Below are 23,671 nucleotides of genomic sequence, written 5' to 3'. Positions count from 1 at the left end.
CCAGAGAATTCTTAGGATTAGGACACACAGAAGGGACAACAATTTCTTTACTAATGTTGTTGGAGTTCACAACTTTAGGTAAAAATGTAAACGAAGTCCGCAAAACCGCCTTATCCTGATGAACAATCAGAAAAGGAGACTCACAAGAAAGAGCAGAAAATTCAGAAACTCTTCTAGTAGAAGAGATGGCCAATAGGAACAATACTTTCCAAGAAAGTTATTTAATGTCCAGAGAATGCATAGGCTCAAACGGAGGAACCTGTAAAGCCTTCAAAACCAAATTAAGACTCCAAAGAGGAGAGATTGATTTAATGACAGGCCTGATACGAACCAAAGCCTGAAGAAAACAATGAATATCAGGAAGATTAGCAATTCTTCTGTGGAACAGAACAGAAAGAGCAAAGATTTGTCCTTTCAAGGAACTTGCAGACAAACCCTTATCTAAACCATCCTGAAGAAACTGTAAAATTCTAGGAAGTCTACCAAACTCGATAATAAATCTTTCTAGACACAGATTTACGAGCCTGCAACATAGTATTAATCACTGAGTCAGAGAAACCTCTATGACTAGGCACTAAGCGTTCAATCTCCATACCTTCAAATTTAATAATTTGAGATCCTGATGGAAAAACGGGGCCCTGAGATAGAAGGTCTGGCATTAACGGAAGTGACCAAGGTTGGCAACTGGACACCCGAATAAGATCTGCATACCAAAACCTGTGTGGCCATGCTGGAGCCACCAGCAGTACAAACGTTCCATTATGATTTTGGAAATCACTCTTGGAAGAAGAACTAGAGGCGGAAAAATATAAGCAGGTTGATAATTCCAAGGAAGTGTCAACCTGACCTGGACAGATACCTGGGAAGTTTCCTGTTTAGATGAGAAGCCATCAGATCTATTTCTGGAAGCCCCCACATCTGAACAATCTGAAAAAACACATCTGGGTGAAGAGACCACTCTCCTGGATGTAAAGTCTGACGACTGAGATAATCCGCTTCCCAATTGTCTATACCAGGGATATGAACCCGCAGAAATTAGACAGGAGCTGGATTCCGCCCAAGCAAGTATCCGAGATACTTCTTTCATAGCTTGAGGACTGTGAGTCCTACCCTGATGATTGACATACGCCACGGTTGTGACATTGTCTGTCTGAAAACAAAAGGTTCTCTCTTCAGTAGAGGCCGAAACTGAAGAGCTCTGAGAATCGCACGGAGTTCCAAAATATTGATTGGTAATCTCGCCTCTTGAGATTTCCAAACCCCCTGCGCTGTCCGAGATCACCAGACAGCTCCCCAACCTGAAAGACTCGCATCTGTTGTGATCACAGTCCAGGTTGGACGAACAAAAGAGACCCCTTGAACTAAACGATGGTGATCTAACCACCAAGTCAGAGATAGTCGAACATTGGGATTTAAGAATATTAATTGTGATATATTTGTATAATCCCTGCACCATTGGTTCAGCATACAAAGCTGAAGAGGTCTCATGTGAAAACGAGCAAAGGGGATCGCGTCCGATGCTGCAGTCATGAGACCTAAAACCTCCATGCACATAGCTACTGAAGGGAATGACTGAGACTGAAGGTTTCCGACAAGCTGCAACCAATTTCAGACGTCTCTTGTCTGTTAGAGACAAAGTCATGGATACTGAATCTATTTGGAATCCTAAAAAGGTTACCCTTGTCTGAGGAATCAAAGAACTTTTTGGTAAATTGTTCCTCCAACCATGTTTTTGAAGAAACAACACTAGTTGATTCATGTGAGATTCTGCAGAACGTAAAGACTGAGCAATTACCAAGATATCGTCCAAATAAGGAAACACTGCAATACCCCGCTCTCTGATTACAGAGAGTAGGGCACCGAGAACCTTTGAAAAGATCCTTGGAGCTGTTGCTAGGCCAAAAGGAAGAGCAACAAATTGGTAATGCTTGTCTAGAAAATAGAATCTCAGGAACTGAAAGTGATCTGGATGAATCGGAATATGAAGATATGCATCCTGTAAGTCTATTGTGGACATATAATGCCCTTGCTGAACAAAAGGCAGAATAGTCCTTATAGTCACCATCTTGAATGTTGGTATTCTTACGTAAACAATTCAAAATTTTTAGATCCACAACTGGTCTGAAAGAATTCTCCTTCGTTGCGACAATGAACAGATTTGAATAAAACCCCAGCCCCCGTTCCTGAAAAGGAACTGGCACAATTACCCCAGACAACTCCAGGTCTGAAACACACTTCAGGAAAGCCTGAGCTTTCTCTGGGTTCACTGGAATGCGTGAGAGAAAGAAACTTCTAACAGGCGGTCTTACTTTGAAATCTATTCTGTACCCCTGAGAGACAATGCTCTGAATCCAATGATTTTGGACTGTATTGATCCAAATATCCTTGAAAAATCTTAGTCTGCCCCCTACCAGCTGGGCTGGAATGAGGGCCGCACCTTCACGCGGACTTGGGGGCTGATTTTGATCTTTTAAATGGCTTGGATTTCTTCCAGACTGAAGAAGGCTTCCAATTGGAAACCGTTCCCTTAGGGGAAGGATCAGGTTTCTGTTCCTTATTTTGTGGAAAGGAACGAAAACGGTTAGCAGCCTTAAATTTACCCTTAGATTTTTTTATCCTGAGGCAAAAAAGCTCCCTTCCCCCCAGTAACAGTTGAAATAATTGAATCCAACTGAGAACCAAATAATTTATTACCTTGGAAAGAGAGAGATAGCAACGTTGATTTAGAAGTCATATCAGCATTCCAAGATTTAAGCCATAGAGCTCTTCTAGCTAAAGACATATATCTAACATCAATTGTAATGACATCAAAAATGGCATCACAAATGAAATTATTAGCATGTTGAATTAACTTAACAATGCTATACACATTATGATCTGGTACTTGTTGCGCTAAGGTTTCCAACCAAAAAGTTGAAGCAGCTGCAACATCAGCCAAAGAAATAGCAGGCCTAAGAAGATGACCTGAACATAAATACGCCTTCCTTAGATAAGATTCAAGTTTCCTATCTAAAGGATCTTTAAAAGAAGTACTACCTGCCGTAGGAATAGTAGTACGCTTAGCAAGAGTAGAGATGGCCCCATCAACTTTGGGGATCTTTTCCCAAAACTCCAATCTATCAGTCGGCAAAGGATACAGTTTCTTAAACCTTGAAGAAGGAGTAAAAGTACCACCCAGTCTATTCCATTCCCTAGAAATCACATCTGAAATAGCATCAGGAACTGGAAAAACCTCAGGAATAACTACATGAGGTTTAAAAACCGAATTTAAACGTTTATTAGTTTTAATATCAAGAGGACTAGTCTCCTCCATATCTAATGCAATCAACACCTCCTTTAATAAGAAACAAATATACTCCATTTTAAACAAATATGAAGATTTGTCAGTGTCAATATCTGAGGTAGAATCTTCTGAACCAGATAGATCCTCATCAGAGATAGATAAATCAGAATGTTGTCGGTCATTTAAAAATTCATCAATTTTATGAGAAGTTTTAAAAGACGTTTTAAGTTTATTAGAAGGCGGTATTGACAGACAAAGCCTTCTGAATGGAATTAGAAACAAATTCTCTCACATTAACAGGAATATCCTGAGCATTAGATGTTGAAAGACCAGCAACAGGTAATGGACTACTACTAATGGAAATATTGTCTGCATGTAAAAGTTTGTCATGACAACTATCACAAACTACAGCCGGAGGAACAGTTACCACAAGTTTACAACAAATGCACTTAGCTTTTGGTAGAACCGACATCAGGCAGCAGGATTCCAGTAGTAGATTCTGAGTTTGAGACATCTTGCAATATGTAAGAGAAAAAATAACATATAAAGCAAAATGATCAATTTCCTTATATGACAGTTTCAGGAATGGGAAAGAAATGCAACAAAATAAGCCTCTGGAAACCAGAAGCAAAAATAAATGAAGACTTAAATAATGTCAAAAAGTTTGGCGCCAAGTATGACGCCCAACTGACAAAATATTTTTTGGCGCAAAGAACGTCTGTAACAAACACGAGCGTCATAGATGACGCAACTACGTGAAAAAAGTTGGCGCCAACTAAGACGCCGGAAATGACGAAATTACGTCAAGAAACTTAATTCTCGCGCCAAAAAGTCTTGCGCCAAGAATGACGCAATAAATTATAGCATTTTGCGCTCCCGCAAGCCTAACAGCCCGCAATTTAGAAAAGAGAGTCAATTTGAAAATTTCAGGTAAGAATTTTTTTTTTTTTTTTTTTTTTTTTTTGATATGCACTTCCCAAATATGAAACGGGGTCTGCAAAAAGGAAATATACTGATAAACCTGAATCATGGCAAATATAAGTACAAACATATATTTAGAACTTTAAATATAAAGTGCCAAACCATAGCTGAGATTGTCTTAAATAAAGGAAACATACTTACCAAAAGACACTCATCTACATAAAGTAGATAGCCAAACCAGTACTGAAACGAGAATCAGCAGAGGTAATGGTATATAAGAGTATATCGTCGATCTGAAAAGGGAGGTAGGAGATGAATCTCTACGACCGATAACAGAGAACCTATGAAATAGATCCCCGTTAGGATGACCATTGTATTTAATAGGTAATACTCCCTTCACATCCCTCTGTCATTCACTGCACTCTGAGAGGAACCGGGCTTCAAAAAAGCTGAGAAGCGCATATCAATGTAGAAATCTAGCACAAACTTACTTCACCACCTCCATAGGAGGCAAAGTTTGTAAAACTGAATTGTGGGTGTGGTGGGGGGTGTATTTATAGGCATTTTGAGGATTGGGAAACTTTGCCCCTCCTGGTAGGATTGTATATCCCATACGTCACTAGCTCATGGACTCTTGCCAATTACATGAAAGAAAAGAACCTTCCAAGACAGAATCTTAATATTAAGAAAATGTATAAGCTCAAACGGAGCCCTCTGCAAAACCCTAAGAACCAGATTTAAACTCCAAGGAGGAGCAGAATGTCTTAATACAGGCCTCATCGGGGATACAGCCTGAACAAAGGACTGTATATCAGGAAGCTCAGCGAGCTTCTTGTGGAACAACAAAGATAGAGCCGAAATCTGTCCCTTTAAGGAACATTGTGACAAGTCCCTTTTCCAAGCCGTCCTGGAAGAAGGAAATTATTCTGAATACCCTTACCTTATGCCATGAATATCCACGAGACTCACACCAGAGTAAGTAGTTCCTCCACACCTTATGATAGAGGGTGACCAGCTTCCTGGCTTGAATGAGTGTATCAATCACAATCTCAGAAAACCCTCTACTGGCTAAGACTAAGCGTTAAATCTCCACGCAGTCAGCCTTAAGAGAACATAGATTTTGATGCACAAAGGGGCCCTGTACATGCAGATCCCTGCGACAGGGAAACCTCCATGGAGGAGACAATGACATTCCTACCAGATCCGCAAACCACATCCTTCGCGGCCACGACGGAGCAATGAAAAACATAATTTATGTAAGAACTTACCTGATAAATTCATTTCTTTCATATTAACAAGAGTCCATGAGCTAGTGACGTATGGGATATACATTCCTACCAGGAGGGGCAAAGTTTCCCAAACCTTAAAATGCCTATAAATACACCCCTCACCACACCCACAAATCAGTTTAACGAATAGCCAAGAAGTGGGGTGATAAGAAAAAAAGTGCGAAGCATATAAAATAAGGAATTGGAATAATTGTGCTTTATACAAAAAAATCATAACCACCACAAAAAAGGGTGGGCCTCATGGACTCTTGTTAATATGAAAGAAATGAATTTATCAGGTAAGTTCTTACATAAATTATGTTTTCTTTCATGTAATTAACAAGAGTCCATGAGCTAGTGACGTATGGGATAATGACTACCCAAGATGTGGATCTTTCCACACAAGAGTCACTAGAGAGGGAGGGATAAAATAAAGACAGCCAATTCCTGCTGAAAATAATCCACACCCAAAATAAAGTTTAACAAAAAACATAAGCAGAAGATTCAAACTGAAACCGCTGCCTGAAGAACTTTTCTACCAAAAACTGCTTCAGAAGAAGAAAATACATCAAAATGGTAGAATTTAGTAAAAGTATGCAAAGAGGACCAAGTTGCTGCTTTGCAGATCTGGTCAACCGAAGCTTCATTCCTAAACGCCCAGGAAGTAGAAACTGACCTAGTAGAATGAGCTGTAATTCTTTGAGGCGGAATTTTACCCGACTCAACATAGGCAAGATGAATTAAAGATTTCAACCAAGATGCCAAAGAAATGGCAGAAGCTTTCTGGCCTTTCCTAGAACCGGAAAAGATAACAAATAGACTAGAAGTCTTACGGAAAGATTTCGTAGCTTCAACATAATATTTCAAAGCTCTAACAACATCCAAAGAATGCAATGATTTCTCCTTAGAATTCTTAGGATTAGGACATAATGAAGGAACCACAATTTCTCTACTAATGTTGTTGGAATTCACAACTTTAGGTAAAAATTCAAAAGAAGTTCGCAACACCGCCTTATCCTGATGAAAAATCAGAAAAGGAGACTCACACGAAAGAGCAGATAATTCAGAAACTCTTCTAGCAGAAGAGATAGCCAAAAGGAACAAAACTTTCCAAGAAAGTAATTTAATGTCCAATGAATGCATAGGTTCAAACGGAGGAGCTTGAAGAGCTCCCAAAACCAAATTCAAACTCCATGGAGGAGAAATTGACTTAATGACAGGTTTTATACGAACCAAAGCTTGTACAAAACAATGAATATCAGGAAGAATAGCAATCTTTCTGTGAAAAAGAACAGAAAGAGCGGAGATTTGTCCTTTCAAAGAACTCGCGGACAAACCCTTATCTAAACCATCCTGAAGAAACTGTAAAATTCTCGGTATTCTAAAAGAATGCCAAGAAAAATGATGAGAAAGACACCAAGAAATATAAGTCTTCCAGACTCTATAATATATCTCTCGAGATACAGATTTACGAGCCTGTAACATAGTATTAATCACGGAGTCAGAGAAACCTCTATGACCAAGAATCAAGCGTTCAATCTCCATACCTTTAAATTTAAGGATTTCAGATCCGGATGGAAAAAAAGGACCTTGAGACAGAAGGTCTGGTCTTAACGGAAGAGTCCATGGTTGGCAAGATGCCATCCGGACAAGATCCGCATACCAAAACCTGTGAGGCCATGCCGGAGCTATTAGCAGAACAAACGAGCATTCCCTCAGAATCTTGGAGATTACTCTTGGAAGAAGAACTAGAGGCGGAAAGATATAGGCAGGATGATACTTCCAAGGAAGTGATAATGCATCCACTGCCTCCGCCTGAGGATCCCGGGATCTGGACAGATACCTGGGAAGTTTCTTGTTTAGATGAGAGGCCATCAGATCTATCTCTGGGAGCCCCCACATTTGAACAATCTGAAGAAATACCTCTGGGTGAAGAAACCATTCGCCCGGATGCAACGTTTGGCGACTGAGATAATCCGCTTCCCAATTGTCTACACCTGGGATATGAACCGCAGAGATTAGACAGGAGCTGGATTCCGCCCAAACCAAAATTCGAGATACTTCTTTCATAGCCAGAGGACTGTGAGTCCCTCCTTGATGATTGATGTATGCCACAGTTGTGACATTGTCTGTCTGAAAACAAATGAACGATTCTCTCTTCAGAAGAGGCCAAAACTGAAGAGCTCTGAAAACTGCACGGAGTTCCAAGATATTGATCGGTAACCTCACCTCCTGAGATTCCCAAACTCCTTGTGCCGTCAGAGATCCCCACACAGCTCCCCAACCTGTGAGACTTGCATCTGTTGAAATTACAGTCCAGGTCGGAAGAACAAAAGAAGCCCCCTGAATTAAACGATGGTGATTTGTCCACCACGTTAGAGAGTGTCGAACAATCGGTTTTAAAGATAATAATTGAGATATCTTCGTGTAATCCCTGCACCATTGGTTCAGCATACAGAGCTGAAGAGGTCGCATGTGAAAACGAGCAAAGGGGATCGCGTCCGATGCAGCAGTCATAAGACCTAGAATTTCCATGCAAAAGGCTACCGAAGGGAATGATTGTGACTGAAGGTTTCGACAAGCTGTAATCAATTTTAGACGTCTCTTGTCTGTTAAAGACAGAGTCATGGACACTGAATCTATCTGGAAACCCAGAAAGGTTACCCTTGTTTGAGGAATCAAAGAACTTTTTGGTAAATTGATCCTCCAACCATGATCTTGAAGAAACAACACAAGTCGATTCGTATGAGACTCTGCTAAATGTAAAGACGGAGCAAGTACCAAGATATCGTCCAAATAAGGAAATACCACAATACCCTGTTCTCTGATTACAGACAGAAGGGCACCGAGAATCTTTGTGAAAATTCTTGGAGCTGTAGCAAGGCCAAACGGTAGAGCCACAAATTGGTAATGCTTGTCTAGAAAAGAGAATCTCAGGAACTGATAATGATCTGGATGAATCGGAATATGCAGATATGCATCCTGTAAATCTATTGTGGACATATAATTCCCTTGCTGAACAAAAGGCAATATAGTCCTTACAGTTACCATCTTGAACGTTGGTATCCTTACATAACGATTCAATAATTTTAGATCCAGAACTGGTCTGAAGGAATTCTCCTTCTTTGGTACAATGAAGAGATTTGAATAAAACCCCATCCCCTGTTCCGGAACTGGAACTGGCATAATTACTCCAGCCAACTCTAGATCTGAAACACAATTCAGAAAAGCTTGAGCTTTCACTGGATTTACTGGGACATGGGAAAGAAAAAATCTCTTTGCAGGAGGTCTCATCTTGAAACCAATTCTGTACCCTTCTGAAACAATGTTCTGAATCCAAAGATTGTGAACAGAACTGATCCAAATTTCTTTGAAAAAACGTAACCTGCCCCCTACCAGCTGAACTGGAATGAGGGCCGTACCTTCATGTGAACTTAGAAGCAGGCTTTGCCTTTCTAGCAGGCTTGGATTTATTCCAGACTGGAGATGGTTTCCAAACTGAAACTGCTCCTGAGGACGAAGGATCAGGCTTTTGTTCTTTGTTGAAACGAAAGGAACGAAAACGATTGTTAGCCCTGTTTTTACCTTTAGACTTTTTATCCTGTGGTAAAAAAGTTCCTTTCCCACCAGTAACAGTTGAAATAATAGAATCCAACTGAGAACCAAATAATTTGTTTCCCTGGAAAGAAATGGAAAGTAGAGTTGATTTAGAAGCCATATCAGCATTCCAAGTCTTAAGCCATAAAGCTCTTCTGGCTAAGATAGCCAGAGACATAAATCTAACATCAACTCTAATAATATCAAAAATGGCATCACAGATGAAATTATTAGCATGCTGGAGAAGAATAATAATATCATGAGAATCACGATTTGTTACTTGTTGCGCTAGAGTTTCCAACCAAAAAGTTGAAGCTGCAGCAACATCAGCCAATGATATAGCAGGTCTAAGAAGATTACCTGAACATAGATAAGCTTTTCTTAGAAAAGATTCAATTTTTCTATCTAAAGGATCCTTAAACGAGGTACCATCTGATGTAGGAATGGTAGTACGTTTAGCAAGGGTAGAAATAGCCCCATCAACTTTAGGGATTTTGTCCCAAAATTCTAATCTGTCAGGCGGAACAGGATATAATTGCTTAAAACGTTTAGAAGGAGTAAATGAATTACCCAATCTATCCCATTCCTTAGCAATTACTGCCGAAATAGCATTAGGAACAGGAAAGACTTCTGGAATAACCGCAGGAGCTTTAAAAACCTTATCCAAACGTATAGAATTAGTATCAAGAGGACTAGAATCCTCTATTTCTAAAGCAATTAGTACTTCTTTAAGTAAAGAGCGAATAAATTCCATCTTAAATAAATATGAAGATTTATCAGCATCAATCTCTGAGACAGAATCCTCTGAACCAGAAGAGTCCAAAGAATCAGAATGATGGTGTTCATTTAAAAATTCATCTGTAGAGAGAGAAGATTTAAAAGACTTTTTACGTTTACTAGAAGGAGAAATAACAGACAAAGCCTTCTTTATGGATTCAGAAACAAAATCTCTTATGTTATCAGGAACATTCTGCACCTTAGATGTTGAGGGAACTGCAACAGGCAATGGTACATCACTAAAGGAAATATTATCTGCATTAACAAGTTTGTCATGACATTTAATACAAACAACAGCTGGAGGAATAGCTACCAAAAGTTTACAGCAGATACACTTAGCTTTGGTAGATCCAGCAGGCAGAGGTTTTCCTGTAGTATCTTCTGGCTCAGATGCAACGTGAGACATCTTGCAATATGTAAGAGAAAAAACAACATATAAAGCAAAATAGATCAAATTCCTTATAAGACAGTTTCAGGAATGGGAAAAAAATGCCAAACATCAAGCTTCTAGCAACCAGAAGCAAATGAAAAATGAGACTGAAATAATGTGGAGACAAAAGCGACGCCCATATTTTTTGGCGCCAAAAAAGACGCCCACATTATTTGGCGCCTAAATGCTTTTGGCGCCAAAAATGACGCCACATCCGGAACGCCGACATTTTTGGCGCAAAATAACGTCAAAAAAATGACGCAACTTCCGGCGACACGTATGACGCCGGAAACGGAAATGAATTTTTGCGCCAAAAAAGTCCGCGCCAAGAATGACGCAATAAAATGAAGCATTTTCAGCCCCCGCGAGCCTAACAGCCCACAGGGAAAAAAAGTCAAATTTTTGAGGTAAGAAAAATATGATAATTAAAGCATAATCCCAAATATGAAACTGACTGTCTGGAAATAAGGAAAGTTGAACATTCTGAGTCAAGGCAAATAAATGTTTGAATACATATATTTAGAACTTTATAAATAAAGTGCCCAACCATAGCTTAGAGTGTCACAGAAAATAAGACTTACTTACCCCAGGACACTCATCTACATGTTTGTAGAAAGCCAAACCAGTACTGAAACGAGAATCAGTAGAGGAAATGGTAAATATAAGAGTATATCGTCGATCTGAAAAGGGAGGTAAGAGATGAATCTCTACGACCGATAACAGAGAACCTTATGAAATAGACCCCGTAGAAGGAGATCACTGCATTCAATAGGCAATACTCTCCTCACATCCCTCTGACATTCACTGCACGCTGAGAGGAAAACCGGGCTCCAACTTGCTGCGGAGCGCATATCAACGTAGAATCTAGCACAAACTTACTTCACCACCTCCCTTGGAGGCAAAGTTTGTAAAACTGATTTGTGGGTGTGGTGAGGGGTGTATTTATAGGCATTTTAAGGTTTGGGAAACTTTGCCCCTCCTGGTAGGAATGTATATCCCATACGTCACTAGCTCATGGACTCTTGTTAATTACATGAAAGAAATAGTTGATGCTTGCTCCTTCTTGATGCGGGCCACTACTCGAGGTAGAAGTAGTAACGGTGGAAATATGTTGACTAGGTTGAATCCCCAAGGCACTGCTAAGGCATCTATCAGTTCTGCCTGGGGATCCCTGGACCGCGATCCGTATCTGGATAGCTTGAAGTTGAGTCTGGATGCCATGAGATCCATCTCCGGAGTCCCCCATCTGATGCAAATATCTGCAAACACTTCGGGGTGAAGAGACCATTCCCCTGGATGAAATGATTGTCTGCTGAGAAAATCTGCTTCCCAGTCTCCGTCCACTCCAGAATCCGAGATACTTCCCTCATGGCTAGGGAGCTTCTCGTTCCCCTCTGATGGTTGATGTAAGCCACCGAGGTAAAATTGTCCGACTTGAATCTGATGAACTGGGACGAACCCAGGAGGGGCCAAGTCATCAGAGCGTTGAAGATTGCTCGAAATTCCAGGATGTTGATCGAAAGAAGCGACTTCTCCCGATTCCACCTGCCCTGTGCCTTCCTGGCACCCCAAACAGCTCCCCATCCTGAGAGGCTCGCGTCCGTAGTCACAATCTCCCAGGATGGTCTCAGGAAGGATGTCCCCCTGTGACAGCTGCTCTGAACGTAGTAACCAAAAGAGGGATTCCCGGATGTCCAGAGAGATCTGATGGGATAGATCCGAGTGATCGCCGTTCTATTGCCTCAGCATGCACAACTGAATAGGCCTGGCGAAAGGAAATACCCCAATGGCCAGGGCACTCACCACCTCCTATGACACAGGCTCACAGAGAAACTGCTTTTGTCTCCTGCAACCGACGGTCAGGAAAAGGAAGAGAATGAGGCCACACCTGGTCACATGGAGTGCCATGCAGGACCGCCCCTGCAGCCCGAGAAAAAGTGTGCCAAACTAAACAGGCTGCGCGCAGTAATCAAAATGAAGGAAGAACCTGACTGTTCACACATTGCCAAAGCCACATCTCGCACATGTCGCAGAAAAAACACAATAAAAGTAATAATGTAGAAATCCCCCCGTTCAATAATCACCTTCCGGAGATATTAACCCTAGATTCTATAAAGATAAAAGGAGTCCCACTGTGACCCTGTCTTCTTGAGTTATCATTACAGGTACAAAAAATTAAACAATCTTACCAGAATCTATGCCGTGGAACAGGAACACGGCCTCTCAAGTTTGACAGTGTTGTAGCATCGCTCCTGACATGGACTTGAGTGATATAAAGCAGGCAGTGAAACTCGTCAACATTGATTGCTTAAGGAGCTGTTAATACGAGTCTGGACGGGTTCGCAGAAAGACTCTCCCTGCATCTCCAGACCCTAACATTCATCAATGCCCTCACTGAGAGGCTGACAAGACTACTTAAGACTCCAGTCCCATTCCGAAGAGTACTACTCCGAATTTTCCGACACTTCTCTGTGACGAAAGGCTAAGAATGACTGGGGGAGGTATTTAAGCCTTTGGCTGGGGTGTCTTTGCCTACTCCTAGGTCCTGAATTCCTACAAGTAATGAATGAAGCCGTGGACTCTCCTCATATTAAGATGGAAAGATGATTTGTCAGTCTCTGTCTCTGATGTAGGATCCTTTGAATCAGAAGAACCCCATCAGTAGAAGATATGTCAGTATGTTGTCGGTCAGTACAAAATTCACTAGACTTGGTAAAAATTGCAAAGCCCTTTTACGTTTATTTGAAGGTGGAATAGCAGTAATAGCCTTCTCTATGGCTGCAGCAATAAAATCCTTCATTGCTGCAGGAATGGCCATCTGCATTAGATTGAGAGGGAAAAACAGTGGATGCATTTGTACTCATAAAAATATTGTCAGAATGTAATACAATTTAAAAACAGGAGTCACATGATTGAGCTGAAGAAATCAGTTCAGCTTTTTTACAACAAACACAGCTTTTGTAGAAACATGTTCAGGCAGCTCAGTTCCTATGGTAACTTCTGAGACAGGTTCAGTTTGATACATCATAGCACAAAAAAACATATATATTTAGAAGCAATATATATTTAGTGCTAACCCAAAAATGGGTTGGCTCCTATGCTTACATTCCTGCTTTTTCAAATAAAGATACAAAGAGAATGAAGAAAAAAATAATAGGAGTAAATGAGAAAGTTGCTTAAAATTGCATGCTGTATCTGAATCATGAAAGTTCTAGACTATCCCTTTAATATAGCAGGTTTATAAAAGGAATGGGAAACAGTGCTAAAAAATGAAGATTTATAAGTAGCATCTGATTTATCTCTAAAGTAGTAAAAACAAGTACTGCATTTAGCCCTCTAAAAATTTGAGGGAATAGAGATGTTCAGGTGATATTTTCTAGTAGGCTTTTTACAGCTATGCTTGCATCACTTTCAAGTGTTTCAACATTTGGGTATCATGTCCCTTTAAGAGTGTGCATGTGTCTTTAGTAGCCTGTGGCAGCAGTGTTTGCGGCTATGTTATATCTAGAGGATACCAAGAGAAAGATGAATACATGGCAATAGAGTTAAATTGAAATAAAAGTATGATGTGAAAGAAAGTAGCATTTTTGATTTCCATTTCTTTTTAATTGAAATGAGCTTGACAAAAATGTTTTGACGTGAATTTCAAGAAGTCACACTTAACAACTTACTTCTGGGCTCCTTAAGGAATTTTCAAGTGCTAAACCTGGTCCAAATCCAGTTAAAGTCTTTACGTTTGTGGATGCTGGGAGAGGTCTTCGACACTGGGTAAACACTGAAAATGCCAATGACTTCAAATGTTGAGTATATTTTTGTCGATCTTCATGTCTAACTGGCTGTAAGAGATACTGGCATGGAACAATCTGAAGAGAAAATAATAGACATTAATCCACATAAAAACTACAATTTCCAAAGTTATTCATTTATAAATAAGTTAGCAGGCTAAACATTATAAAAACAATGCACAGGTGGCGGTGGGTATATTCTCATTTTCTTTTAGGATTACATTTTAATCTCTAAATGCTTTTAAAGAGTTGCCTACCCTTTCCTAATCATATGCCTCCTCTTCCTGCCAACATCCATTTGGACATACTCACGTACTAATCTGGAATGGTGCAAAATTCCTAGGCAGAGATTTTGACCACGCCACTGTAAAGTTTCCTCTCCTTAAGGTACCCTCATAGTTTGTCCCTTTAACAAAATACTGTCCTCTGATAAACCCAGTCTACTCCAAAAATGTTATTGTTTAAAAAGATAATCCCTTTATTACCCCCATTCCCCAGTTTTGCACAGCGAACATGGTTATATTAATATACGTTTTACCTCTGTGATTACCTAGTATCTTAGCATCTATTGAGAGCCGCTGATCACATGGCAATTTATTATCTATTAACTTGTATTTTAGCCAATTGCTCATAAATAACTCCAAGGGGATGAGCACAATGTTATTTATTTATTTGGCACACACAAACTAGCAGTCCCCTGTTGAGAAAAGCAAATAAAAAAGCATGTGATAAGAGGCTGTCTGTAGTGGCTTAGAAACAGGAAGCAATTTAGAGCTTTAAATGTTACAAAGTATATTAATATAACCATGTTGGTTGTGCAAAGCTGGGGAATGGGTAGTAAAGGCGTTATCTATCTTTTTAAACAATAACAATTGTGGTGTTGACTGTCCCTTTAAGCATTAGCTAGGATACAAACCAAAATATAGCCTTTTTTATTGCACTATCATTTAATTTCTATTGCTCTTGGCACACCTACCTAATACCTATTAGGGAAAACTAGAGCAAAGCAATGCAAATATAGGATTAAGGGGGAGGGGGAAATTATGCTCCCAGAGGCTGAACTTTTTTCACTTTCTGCAATGAGATTTTTTTTTAGTTACATTTTTTCTGCAGGTTATTTTTTAAATAAAAATAAATTTCAAATTAGGCAGTTTCATTAAAGCACCAGTTCAAATGCAATGTGTTGATTAACTGGAGAATAATTACATTTTTAAAGTTTTATAATATATTTCAGCAGTTGAAAATTTAATTGCGAATTAGCTGCATACAAAAAAATAAATTGTAAAAAGTCTCTTGAATAAAATTTGTTTCATTTTCTCTTGGTCTAACATAGAAATGTAATAATAACAAAGGTGCATTGCTCATAAGAATGACTTATATTCAGAAAAAACAGCAGAGTGGGAAAGGCTAGGGGCTGGGATTGAAAACAATCTGAGAGCCAGTCAACAATCAATGGGCACCTGCTTTGTAGCTATACTGCATATTTGACTGTTCACTTCAAACTGCACTTTGCTGTGGATGCGCTGTTAAGGAAAACTTACACAGTACAGCCAGAGCACAGAACTGTTTGAAGACAACAGCCTGATGTGAAGCAGTGCAGCAAAGTTAAAGCACTAAAAGTTCCTGCATGTGTCCTGTTCTTTCTGAAGACATGATGCATTTTCTGCGATGACATCTCAGATCACTATATGTTCTGCCTTGGAGATTATGCTTACCAGATAAATGAATTTCTTTCATGGTGGTAAGTCCTAGAGTTATCACATGTGGAAAATTCCCCTCCTGATCGCTAGTAGGTGGCAAGACAGAGCTTTAAATCCCTCCCACTTTCAATTATCCTCAGCCATACATATAGCTAAGTAGATGAGGGATAGGAGAGGGCGGAGTCAGCCAGCAATGGGAGAAGACGCACTTTCATGAAGGCTCTGCTGAAAAGTTCATTTATGGGGCTTAAAATGTACATTCTGAGCCCAACTTGACCGTTCTTAGATGTATAAGTGACCTGAGATGAGAGGGCAAGAATTCAGCACTAATGGAGTCAGTTCCCAGTCCGGGATTGTGCAACTTGAAGACTACACTATGGCGACTGAAATTTTTTTCCCTAAGGGCGCGAACACCACCCAGAGATGTTTCATAATGTCGGGAGGCTAGTGAAGAGCATCGGATCTCTGGCCCAATCTTTAGTGGAGGTACTGAACCGGAAGAATATCTGTCTACCTGGCAGGGCAACAAAAGTGAGTCCGTGGGTGAATAGCGAAGGCTCTGATCACAGAGCTTCCATAACGGATAAAGCTGTTGGCAGTTCCTATTTCATTCACCAGCTTTGCACTACAATAAAAGACAACATTTGGCCTGCTGCTTATACTCCCTATCTGCAGAAGTTCGTGTATGAGATTCTAAGGATACACTCATTTAACTGTAACAACCCCTCATTACACTACATCTAAACTGAGATATTCTAAAACGCTAATGACTGTGGTGACTGTATGCAAATAAGTTACAACAAGAGATCCAGATCCCATAACTGGTTTACATGATTCAGAAAGACCCATCATGTTTCTTTCTGTGCAATTAGACTCTATTCCAATAAGGAGCCAAGATCACTTCTCAGATACTATATTGCCCACTTTGTCAGAGCAGTACACCACACACACAGCAAACCTACTTGTATTTGCTACCAACATAGATAATCCCCACAACTGGTGGGATCACTGTTTTTTTGGAGACATCGCCCATGAATCTTTTGCTATGAAACCCTACTTGGTATCATTGGAACAGCAAAAGAGATCAGGCATTGGTTAAATGTACCCTGGAACTGTGCTGAAATCCAGAATGCTAAAAAAAAAAAAAAAAAAAATGCGTAGGAATTGTTCTTCATTGACAAAATATGATGAGCATGCTACCCAGATGGAAAAGAGGTTCAGAGCAAGAGGTTACTCTAAGAGGATTGTTTCACACGCTAAAAATGTAGCAAAAAAGTAGAGAGAAGTGATCTACTGTTCCCTAAAGAAAGAGAAAAAGACAACAATATTAGACTGATTACTAAATTTAACTGTCACTGGGGCAGTATTAAGAAAATACTTAAAAAGAATTGGAGCATTCTTTTAGGTGATGAAAATGTAGCCAGAGAAGTGGGAGAGGTACCACTCTTGACAGCAAGAAGAGCTCCCAATTTAAAAGACAAACTAGTAAAGAGTAAGTTTGTCACATCTCAAAAAAACTGGTTGTCCAGACAAAAATTGGTAGGTAATTACCCCTGTAAAAGATGTGTGGCCTGTAAGTTTATGTTGCAGACCAAGGTCTTTTCAGTTAATAATGACAAAATATATAAGTTGAAGTATTTCTTCAACTGCAATACAGAAGGTGTTGTCTATTTATTATCCTGCTCATGCCCCAGCTTCTACGTTGGAAAAACCAAAAGGATTCTGAAGGACAGAATCCATGAACATAGAGATGACATAAAAAACAGAGTACAAACTAGCAGTGTAGCTAGACACTTTGAAGTTTGTCACAACAGTGTCCCTGACTGTATGAGAGTAACCGGTATCGATAAGGGCATTACCAATGGTAGAGGGGGTGACTATGACAAAACACTACTGCAAAAAGAATGCAGGTGGATTTATAACCTGTCTACCATTGGTCTGGGGGGTATGAATGAGAAGCTAGATATGGCAAGTTTCCTCTAGCTCTTTGAACATACTCCGTAATAATTTTCCCATTCTGAAGTCATAAGCTTTCCATAATGAAATGTCTATTTATTTTTGTAAATATACTGTAGGATATCAATAGTTATAATTACGTAGTTTGTATCTATTAATACTAATTTTGTTTTGTCTAGTATTTCAAGTGTGCTGAAACTTCACCTTTAACTATGGGCGTAACTTAATCTTGCTATAAAGCTTGTTACATGATGTTCATTTACTATGCCCTGAGGAAGCCCTGTCTCCCTGATGACGAGGGGGTGAAACACGTGTTGGTGAGTTGCTGATTGGCTCACGTGACTTCCATGCTGCCTGTGTTTGTTACGGAACGGAACGGCTCTGTTTGGAATCGAGTGGAATAGCTTTTAAAGAAAGCTCTTAAAGAAAGAAAGTGGACACACTACACTAAGCTGAATGAGCACTACTGAAGTATGGTAATATCTAATGCTTTTTGAAATGTGATACGGCTGCAGTATGTGACAAAACTAAAAAGCAAGTGAGAAGTCATTGACTGATAGGAAGAAACGGCTTGGTGAGATTGAAGCTGTGTGTGCAGGACATTAGGAAAGGTGCAGTTGACAGAGGGGTACAATATAATATCAGAGTATCCTCCTGCACCCATTCCTATTCCTTGATCCTTTAATATATCTTCTTTTTTTTTTTTTTTTTAAATTCTTTATTTCTATCCAACAGTGTGCACAGAGACACCAAATCACATAACTTTGCGCCATGCAGGGCTAGATATTATACATTTGTATAAAGACCATCTATTGATAATAAACAAAACATGCTACTGCCATGCTTCCATAATATATCTGTACATACCTATGGCTTTTTTTTTTAAAATATATTTTAAACAAAAACACCCTAAACATACTAAACAAAAAAAAAAAAAAAAAAAAAAAAAAAAAAAAAACCTCTCAGAAAGTGTAGATATCATCCTTTTTAAATCCTTTAGATAGACATATATTATCGGTAAGTTAAACAAGAATGAAAGGAAGGAAAGAAAAAAAAAAAAAAGAATTTAATTATCTCTCTCTCCCTATATATATATATATATATATATATATATATATATATATATGTGTGGGAACAATCTATTTACGTATCTTTTGATGGATTCAAGGTGAATCGCCCCCGCTTTTACACGTAATAGATCATACCATACTGAGATGGACCTTTTTCCAGCTTTGTACAATTTGAGAGCTGATTCTATTTCCTGCCAGCCCCTATCTATACCAGCTACTTGGTATAGCTGATAATAGAAGCTTCTACATTGAAGGTATGCGTAGAAATTTTTAGATACTAACTGATATTTATACGCCAAGTCTGCAAATGTCTGTATGGATGATGAACCATCTTGTCTAAGCTGGAACCAGTTTATTAAACCTCTCTCCAAACTTTAAAGATCGGGTCATATACGCCCGGACTAAAATCAGGCATGCCCACAATGGGGCTGTATTTAGAGATTTGGAATTGCTCATTCAGGGTTAGGCAATATTTCTGCCAGGCCCTGATGATATTCTGAATCGTTATTAACCCAATAACATTACTTGGCATTTTTTTCCTGTCGATGTGTAAAACTGCCTTGAGGTCAAATGGTGATATTACTTCTGACTCAAGCTTATAGTATGTAACGTAATCTCCCTCCACTAACCAATCCGCCGCAAATTTAACCATTGCCGCTAGGTTATAATCTTTCAGGCAAGGAAGCGAAAGGCCGCCTTCTTGTCTTCGTTGTACCATCCTACTCATTGCCAAACGAGGTTTGGCCTTATTCCATAGAAAATAGGCTATTGATTGATTATATTTTTGAAGGTCTGTCTATTATAAATAGTGGGAGATTCTGTAGTAAGAATAAAATTTTAGGAAATACAATTGTTTTAATTACCATTATCTTTGCTGATAGTGATAAATTGTATCTATTCCATTTTGCTAGAGCCTCCGGCAGTCTCACAAATACACTTTCATAATTTAGTCTGTACCAATCATGTGGGTTCTTGCTAATATACAGACCTAGATATTTTAACTGCTCTACCTCTTGAAATCCATGGTTAGAAAAGCTGCGATTATTTTTTTGTATCCAGAGTAGTTCTGATTTATTTCGATTTACCTTGTATCCAGAGAATTTGCTATATGCCTCTATCATATTTAAACATTTTGGTATACTTTCTGGTGTATTGTATAGAAACAAGATCAAATCATCGGCGTATAATGATATTTTTACGAATTGTTTACCAACTCTAGCGCCTACTAATTCCTGTCTCAGGAGAATTGCCAAGGGCTCAAGAGAGATGTTAAATAAAAGTGGTGACAGTGGGCAGCCCTGTCTTGTCCCCTTTTGAAGTGTTATATATTGAGATAGTTCAGAATTTACTGAAAGTTGTGACCGGGGTTTATTATAGATTAGCTTAACCAAGTTAAGAAAATTTCCGTGCAAGCCAAATTTATCTATTGCCGTAAATAAATGGTCCCAGGTAATCGCATCAAATGCTTTCTCTGCATCTAAACCCAAGAGGGCCAAATCACCTTCACACTTTTTATTATGTCTGTAGTTTTTATTGTAGTAATAGTCTAAAGTTACAAGGATACGTCTAATGTTTCTTACTACATTTCTGCCAGGCATGAAGCCTGCCTGGTCCTGATGTATAACTTCTCCAAGCACTTTTTTAAGTCTCTCTGCAATTATAACCATCAAGAGTTTGTAATCGACATTCAGTAGAGAGATAGGCCTATATGACCCAAGTTCATCATGACTCTTACCTTTCTTGTGAATAAGTGTAATAATCGAGTCTGTGAAGTAGTTGGACTGTTTATTATTGCTTATAAAATATTCATTGAATAATTTTTCTAATGTGCCAGTTATGTTAATTTTCATGCTTTTGTAGAATTCGGCTGGTAGCCCATCCGGCCCTGGTGCCTTATTATTTTTCAAGTTTTTGATGGCATTGTAAATTTCAACTTCTGTTATTCTTTGATTAATTTTATCTAAAGATTCACTCGAGATCTTAGGTATTTTAATTTTTTGCCAAAATTCTACTTTCGCAGATCCGTCAATTTTTTCACCGGTGTATAGTTTTTGATAGTATTTAAAAAATGCCTGTCTAATTTCAGATGCCTGGGTGCAGTATCTGTCTCCTTCTCTTACACTTGGGATTATGTTCCTGTTATTTTTTATTTTACCCATTTTAGCCAGGTGTCCCGCAGAAATGCCGAAAGGGCCTTGAAATGTAGATTTAGTTTTCAAGTCTGCAGAAGCCCAGCACTGTTTTAGGAAGATTTCTCTTTCGGCTTTTGCCTTGTTATACTTGTCCCATGTTGTCGGTTGGGGGTTATTCAGGTACGCGTTATATGTATTCTTCAGATAATTGGCTAGCTGTAACTCACGAGCCTTATTTTTTTTTTTAATCTTGGACATATATGCTATGATCTCTCCGCAAATTACAGCCTTCCCTGATTCCCATAAAATCTCAGTTTTTTTCAATAGATGTAACATTCTCTTTTACAAAGTTTTTCCATGTCATGGCCAACCAATTACAATATTTGCTATTCTTACTCATGTATTTTGGGAAAAAGAATCTATTGTTATATGATGACTTTCTGAGTTTTATTTCCATACCTATAATAGCATGATCTGATAAAAGGATTTCATTGATTGTAGCTACTACATCATATTTAAGGACAGACTTATCGACCAGAAATAAATCTAAACGAGAGAAGTTTTTAAATGCTCTGGATTCGCATGTATAATTACGCTCGTCTGGATGTTGTATTCTCCATATTTCGTGTACCTCTATTATTTTTATGAATTTTCTAAATAACTTAGCTTCCTGCCTATATACTTGCATATTTCTCTGCCTATATCTATCGATGACGGGGTTCAGTGTCATATTAAAATCTCCTACAATTATTAGGTTTTGTCCTCGTAATGGAAAAAGTTTTTTTTCCAGGTTCTCCCAGAATTCTTTATCATATTTATTTGGGCCGTACACATTACAGAACGACCATGTGATTTTATTTATTCTTATCTGAATTATAATATATCGCCCTTCTGTGTCAATGTTGCTATTAATTATCTCATATTCTAGCTTTTTGTGGAGCAGAATTGCTACCCCCCCTGCTACGTTTTTTACATGGTGTTGCTATAATTTCCTTTACCCAGTTAACCTTAAGTTTTTCTATCTCTGGTTTCTTTAGATGTAGTTCTTGTAAGAACATGATATCTGCTTTTTGTTTTTTAAGAAATTTAAGAATGTTTTTCCTTTTAATTGGGGAGGTAACCCCTCCAACATTCCATGAGGCTAAATTCACTCTATCCATAAACCTTTAAAATCCCTATTTTAACTGATCAGACCATGCGGCTATTACTCTATCCATAAACCTTTAAAATCCCTATTTTAACTGATCAGACCATGCGGCTATAAAACCTCTAAAAAGGAAAAGCATGGGGGACCAGGGGGAATTCATTAAAAATAAAAAGTGGGGGAGAGGGGAGAGGATAAAGGAGAAAAAAAACAAAAAAAACAAAAAACAAAAGTAAAATAAAATGATAAATAACCTCCACAGATAACACAACCTGGGGTCCGGGGTACCTTCTCCCACAGAACTCCCAGAGAGAAAAAAAAAACACAAAAACAACACACAATTTAAAAAAACAGCATCTATAATAAGTACTCTGCTTCCACGCAATGCCTGAAGCCTTTTTGTTAGTTGAACCTATTGTGGGTATACATAAAAGAGTCCTCTCTAGCTTTATATGCATCAACCTTAATCTGTCTAGCTTACTCTCTTCTCTATGTTCAGTCCTGTACGGGACTATAATTAATTCTTACTGCCTACTGCTTTTGTTTTTTTGAGTTGGTATTTCTAAGTTATTTTCAGAAAAAAAAGATTTAGCTTCTTCGCTATTATTTAAGGCCATATTATTTCCCTCTGTATCTTCAACCACTATTTTTGCCGGGTATCTTAACCCCTTAATGACCACAGCACTTTTCCATTTTCTGTCCGTTTGGGACCAAGGCTATTTTTACATTTTTGCGGTGTTTGTGTTTAGCTGTAATTTTCCTCTTACTCATTTACTGTACCCACACATATTGTATACCGTTTTTCTCGCCATTAAATGGACTTTCTAAAGATACCAATATTTTCATCATATCTTATAATTTACTTTAAAAAAAATTATAAAATATGAGGAAAAATTGAAAAAAACCCCACTTTTTCTAACTTTGACCCCCAAAATCTGTTACATATCTACAACCACCAAAAAATACCTATGCTAAATAGTTTCTAAATGTTATCCTGAGTTTAGAAATACCCAATGTTTACATGTTCTTTGCTTTTTTTGCAAGTTATAGGGAAATAAATACAAGTAGCACTTTGCTATTTCCAAACCATTTTTTTTTTCAAAATTAGCGCTAGTTACATTAGAACACTGATATCTTTCAGGAATCTCTGAATATCCATTGACATGTACATATATTTTTTTAGTAGACATCCCAATGTATTGATCTAGGCCCATTTTGGTATATTTCATGGCACCATTTCACCGCCAAATGCGATCAAATAAAAAAAATCGTTCACTTTTTCACAAATTTTTTCACAAACTTTAGGTTTCTCACTGAAATTATTTACAAACAGCTTGTGCAATTATGGCACAAATGGTTGTAAATTCTTCTCTGGGATCCCCTTTGTTCAGAAATAGCATACTTATATGGCTTTGGTGTTGCTTTTTAGTAATTAGAATGCCACTAAATGCCACTGCGCACCACACGTGTATTATGCCCAGCAGTGAAGGGGTTAATTAGGGAGCATGTAGGGAGCTTTTTGGGGTAATTTTAGCTTTAGTGTAGTGTAGTAGACAACCCCAAGTATTGATCTAGGCCCATTTTGGTATATTTCATGCCACCATTTCA

General features: G+C 38.6%; 1 protein-coding gene across 1 annotated transcript in view; it reads right to left on the bottom strand.

The window, feature by feature from the left end:
* MED13 (mediator complex subunit 13) overlaps window positions 1-23,671 on the bottom strand; it is a 1,182,528-nt gene that overhangs the window by 468,438 nt on the left and 690,419 nt on the right. The window contains exon 22 of the mRNA XM_053707341.1: window positions 13,948-14,139. Coding sequence (XP_053563316.1) covers window positions 13,948-14,139 — 192 coding nt within the window. The remainder of the gene's footprint in view (window positions 1-13,947; window positions 14,140-23,671) is intronic.

This window comes from Bombina bombina, chromosome 3 (genome assembly GCF_027579735.1).
Source record: "Bombina bombina isolate aBomBom1 chromosome 3, aBomBom1.pri, whole genome shotgun sequence".
Lineage (NCBI taxonomy): Eukaryota > Metazoa > Chordata > Amphibia > Anura > Bombinatoridae > Bombina > Bombina bombina.
Note: the sequence above shows the minus strand (reverse complement) of the source record. Positions and strands in the feature narration are given on the sequence as shown.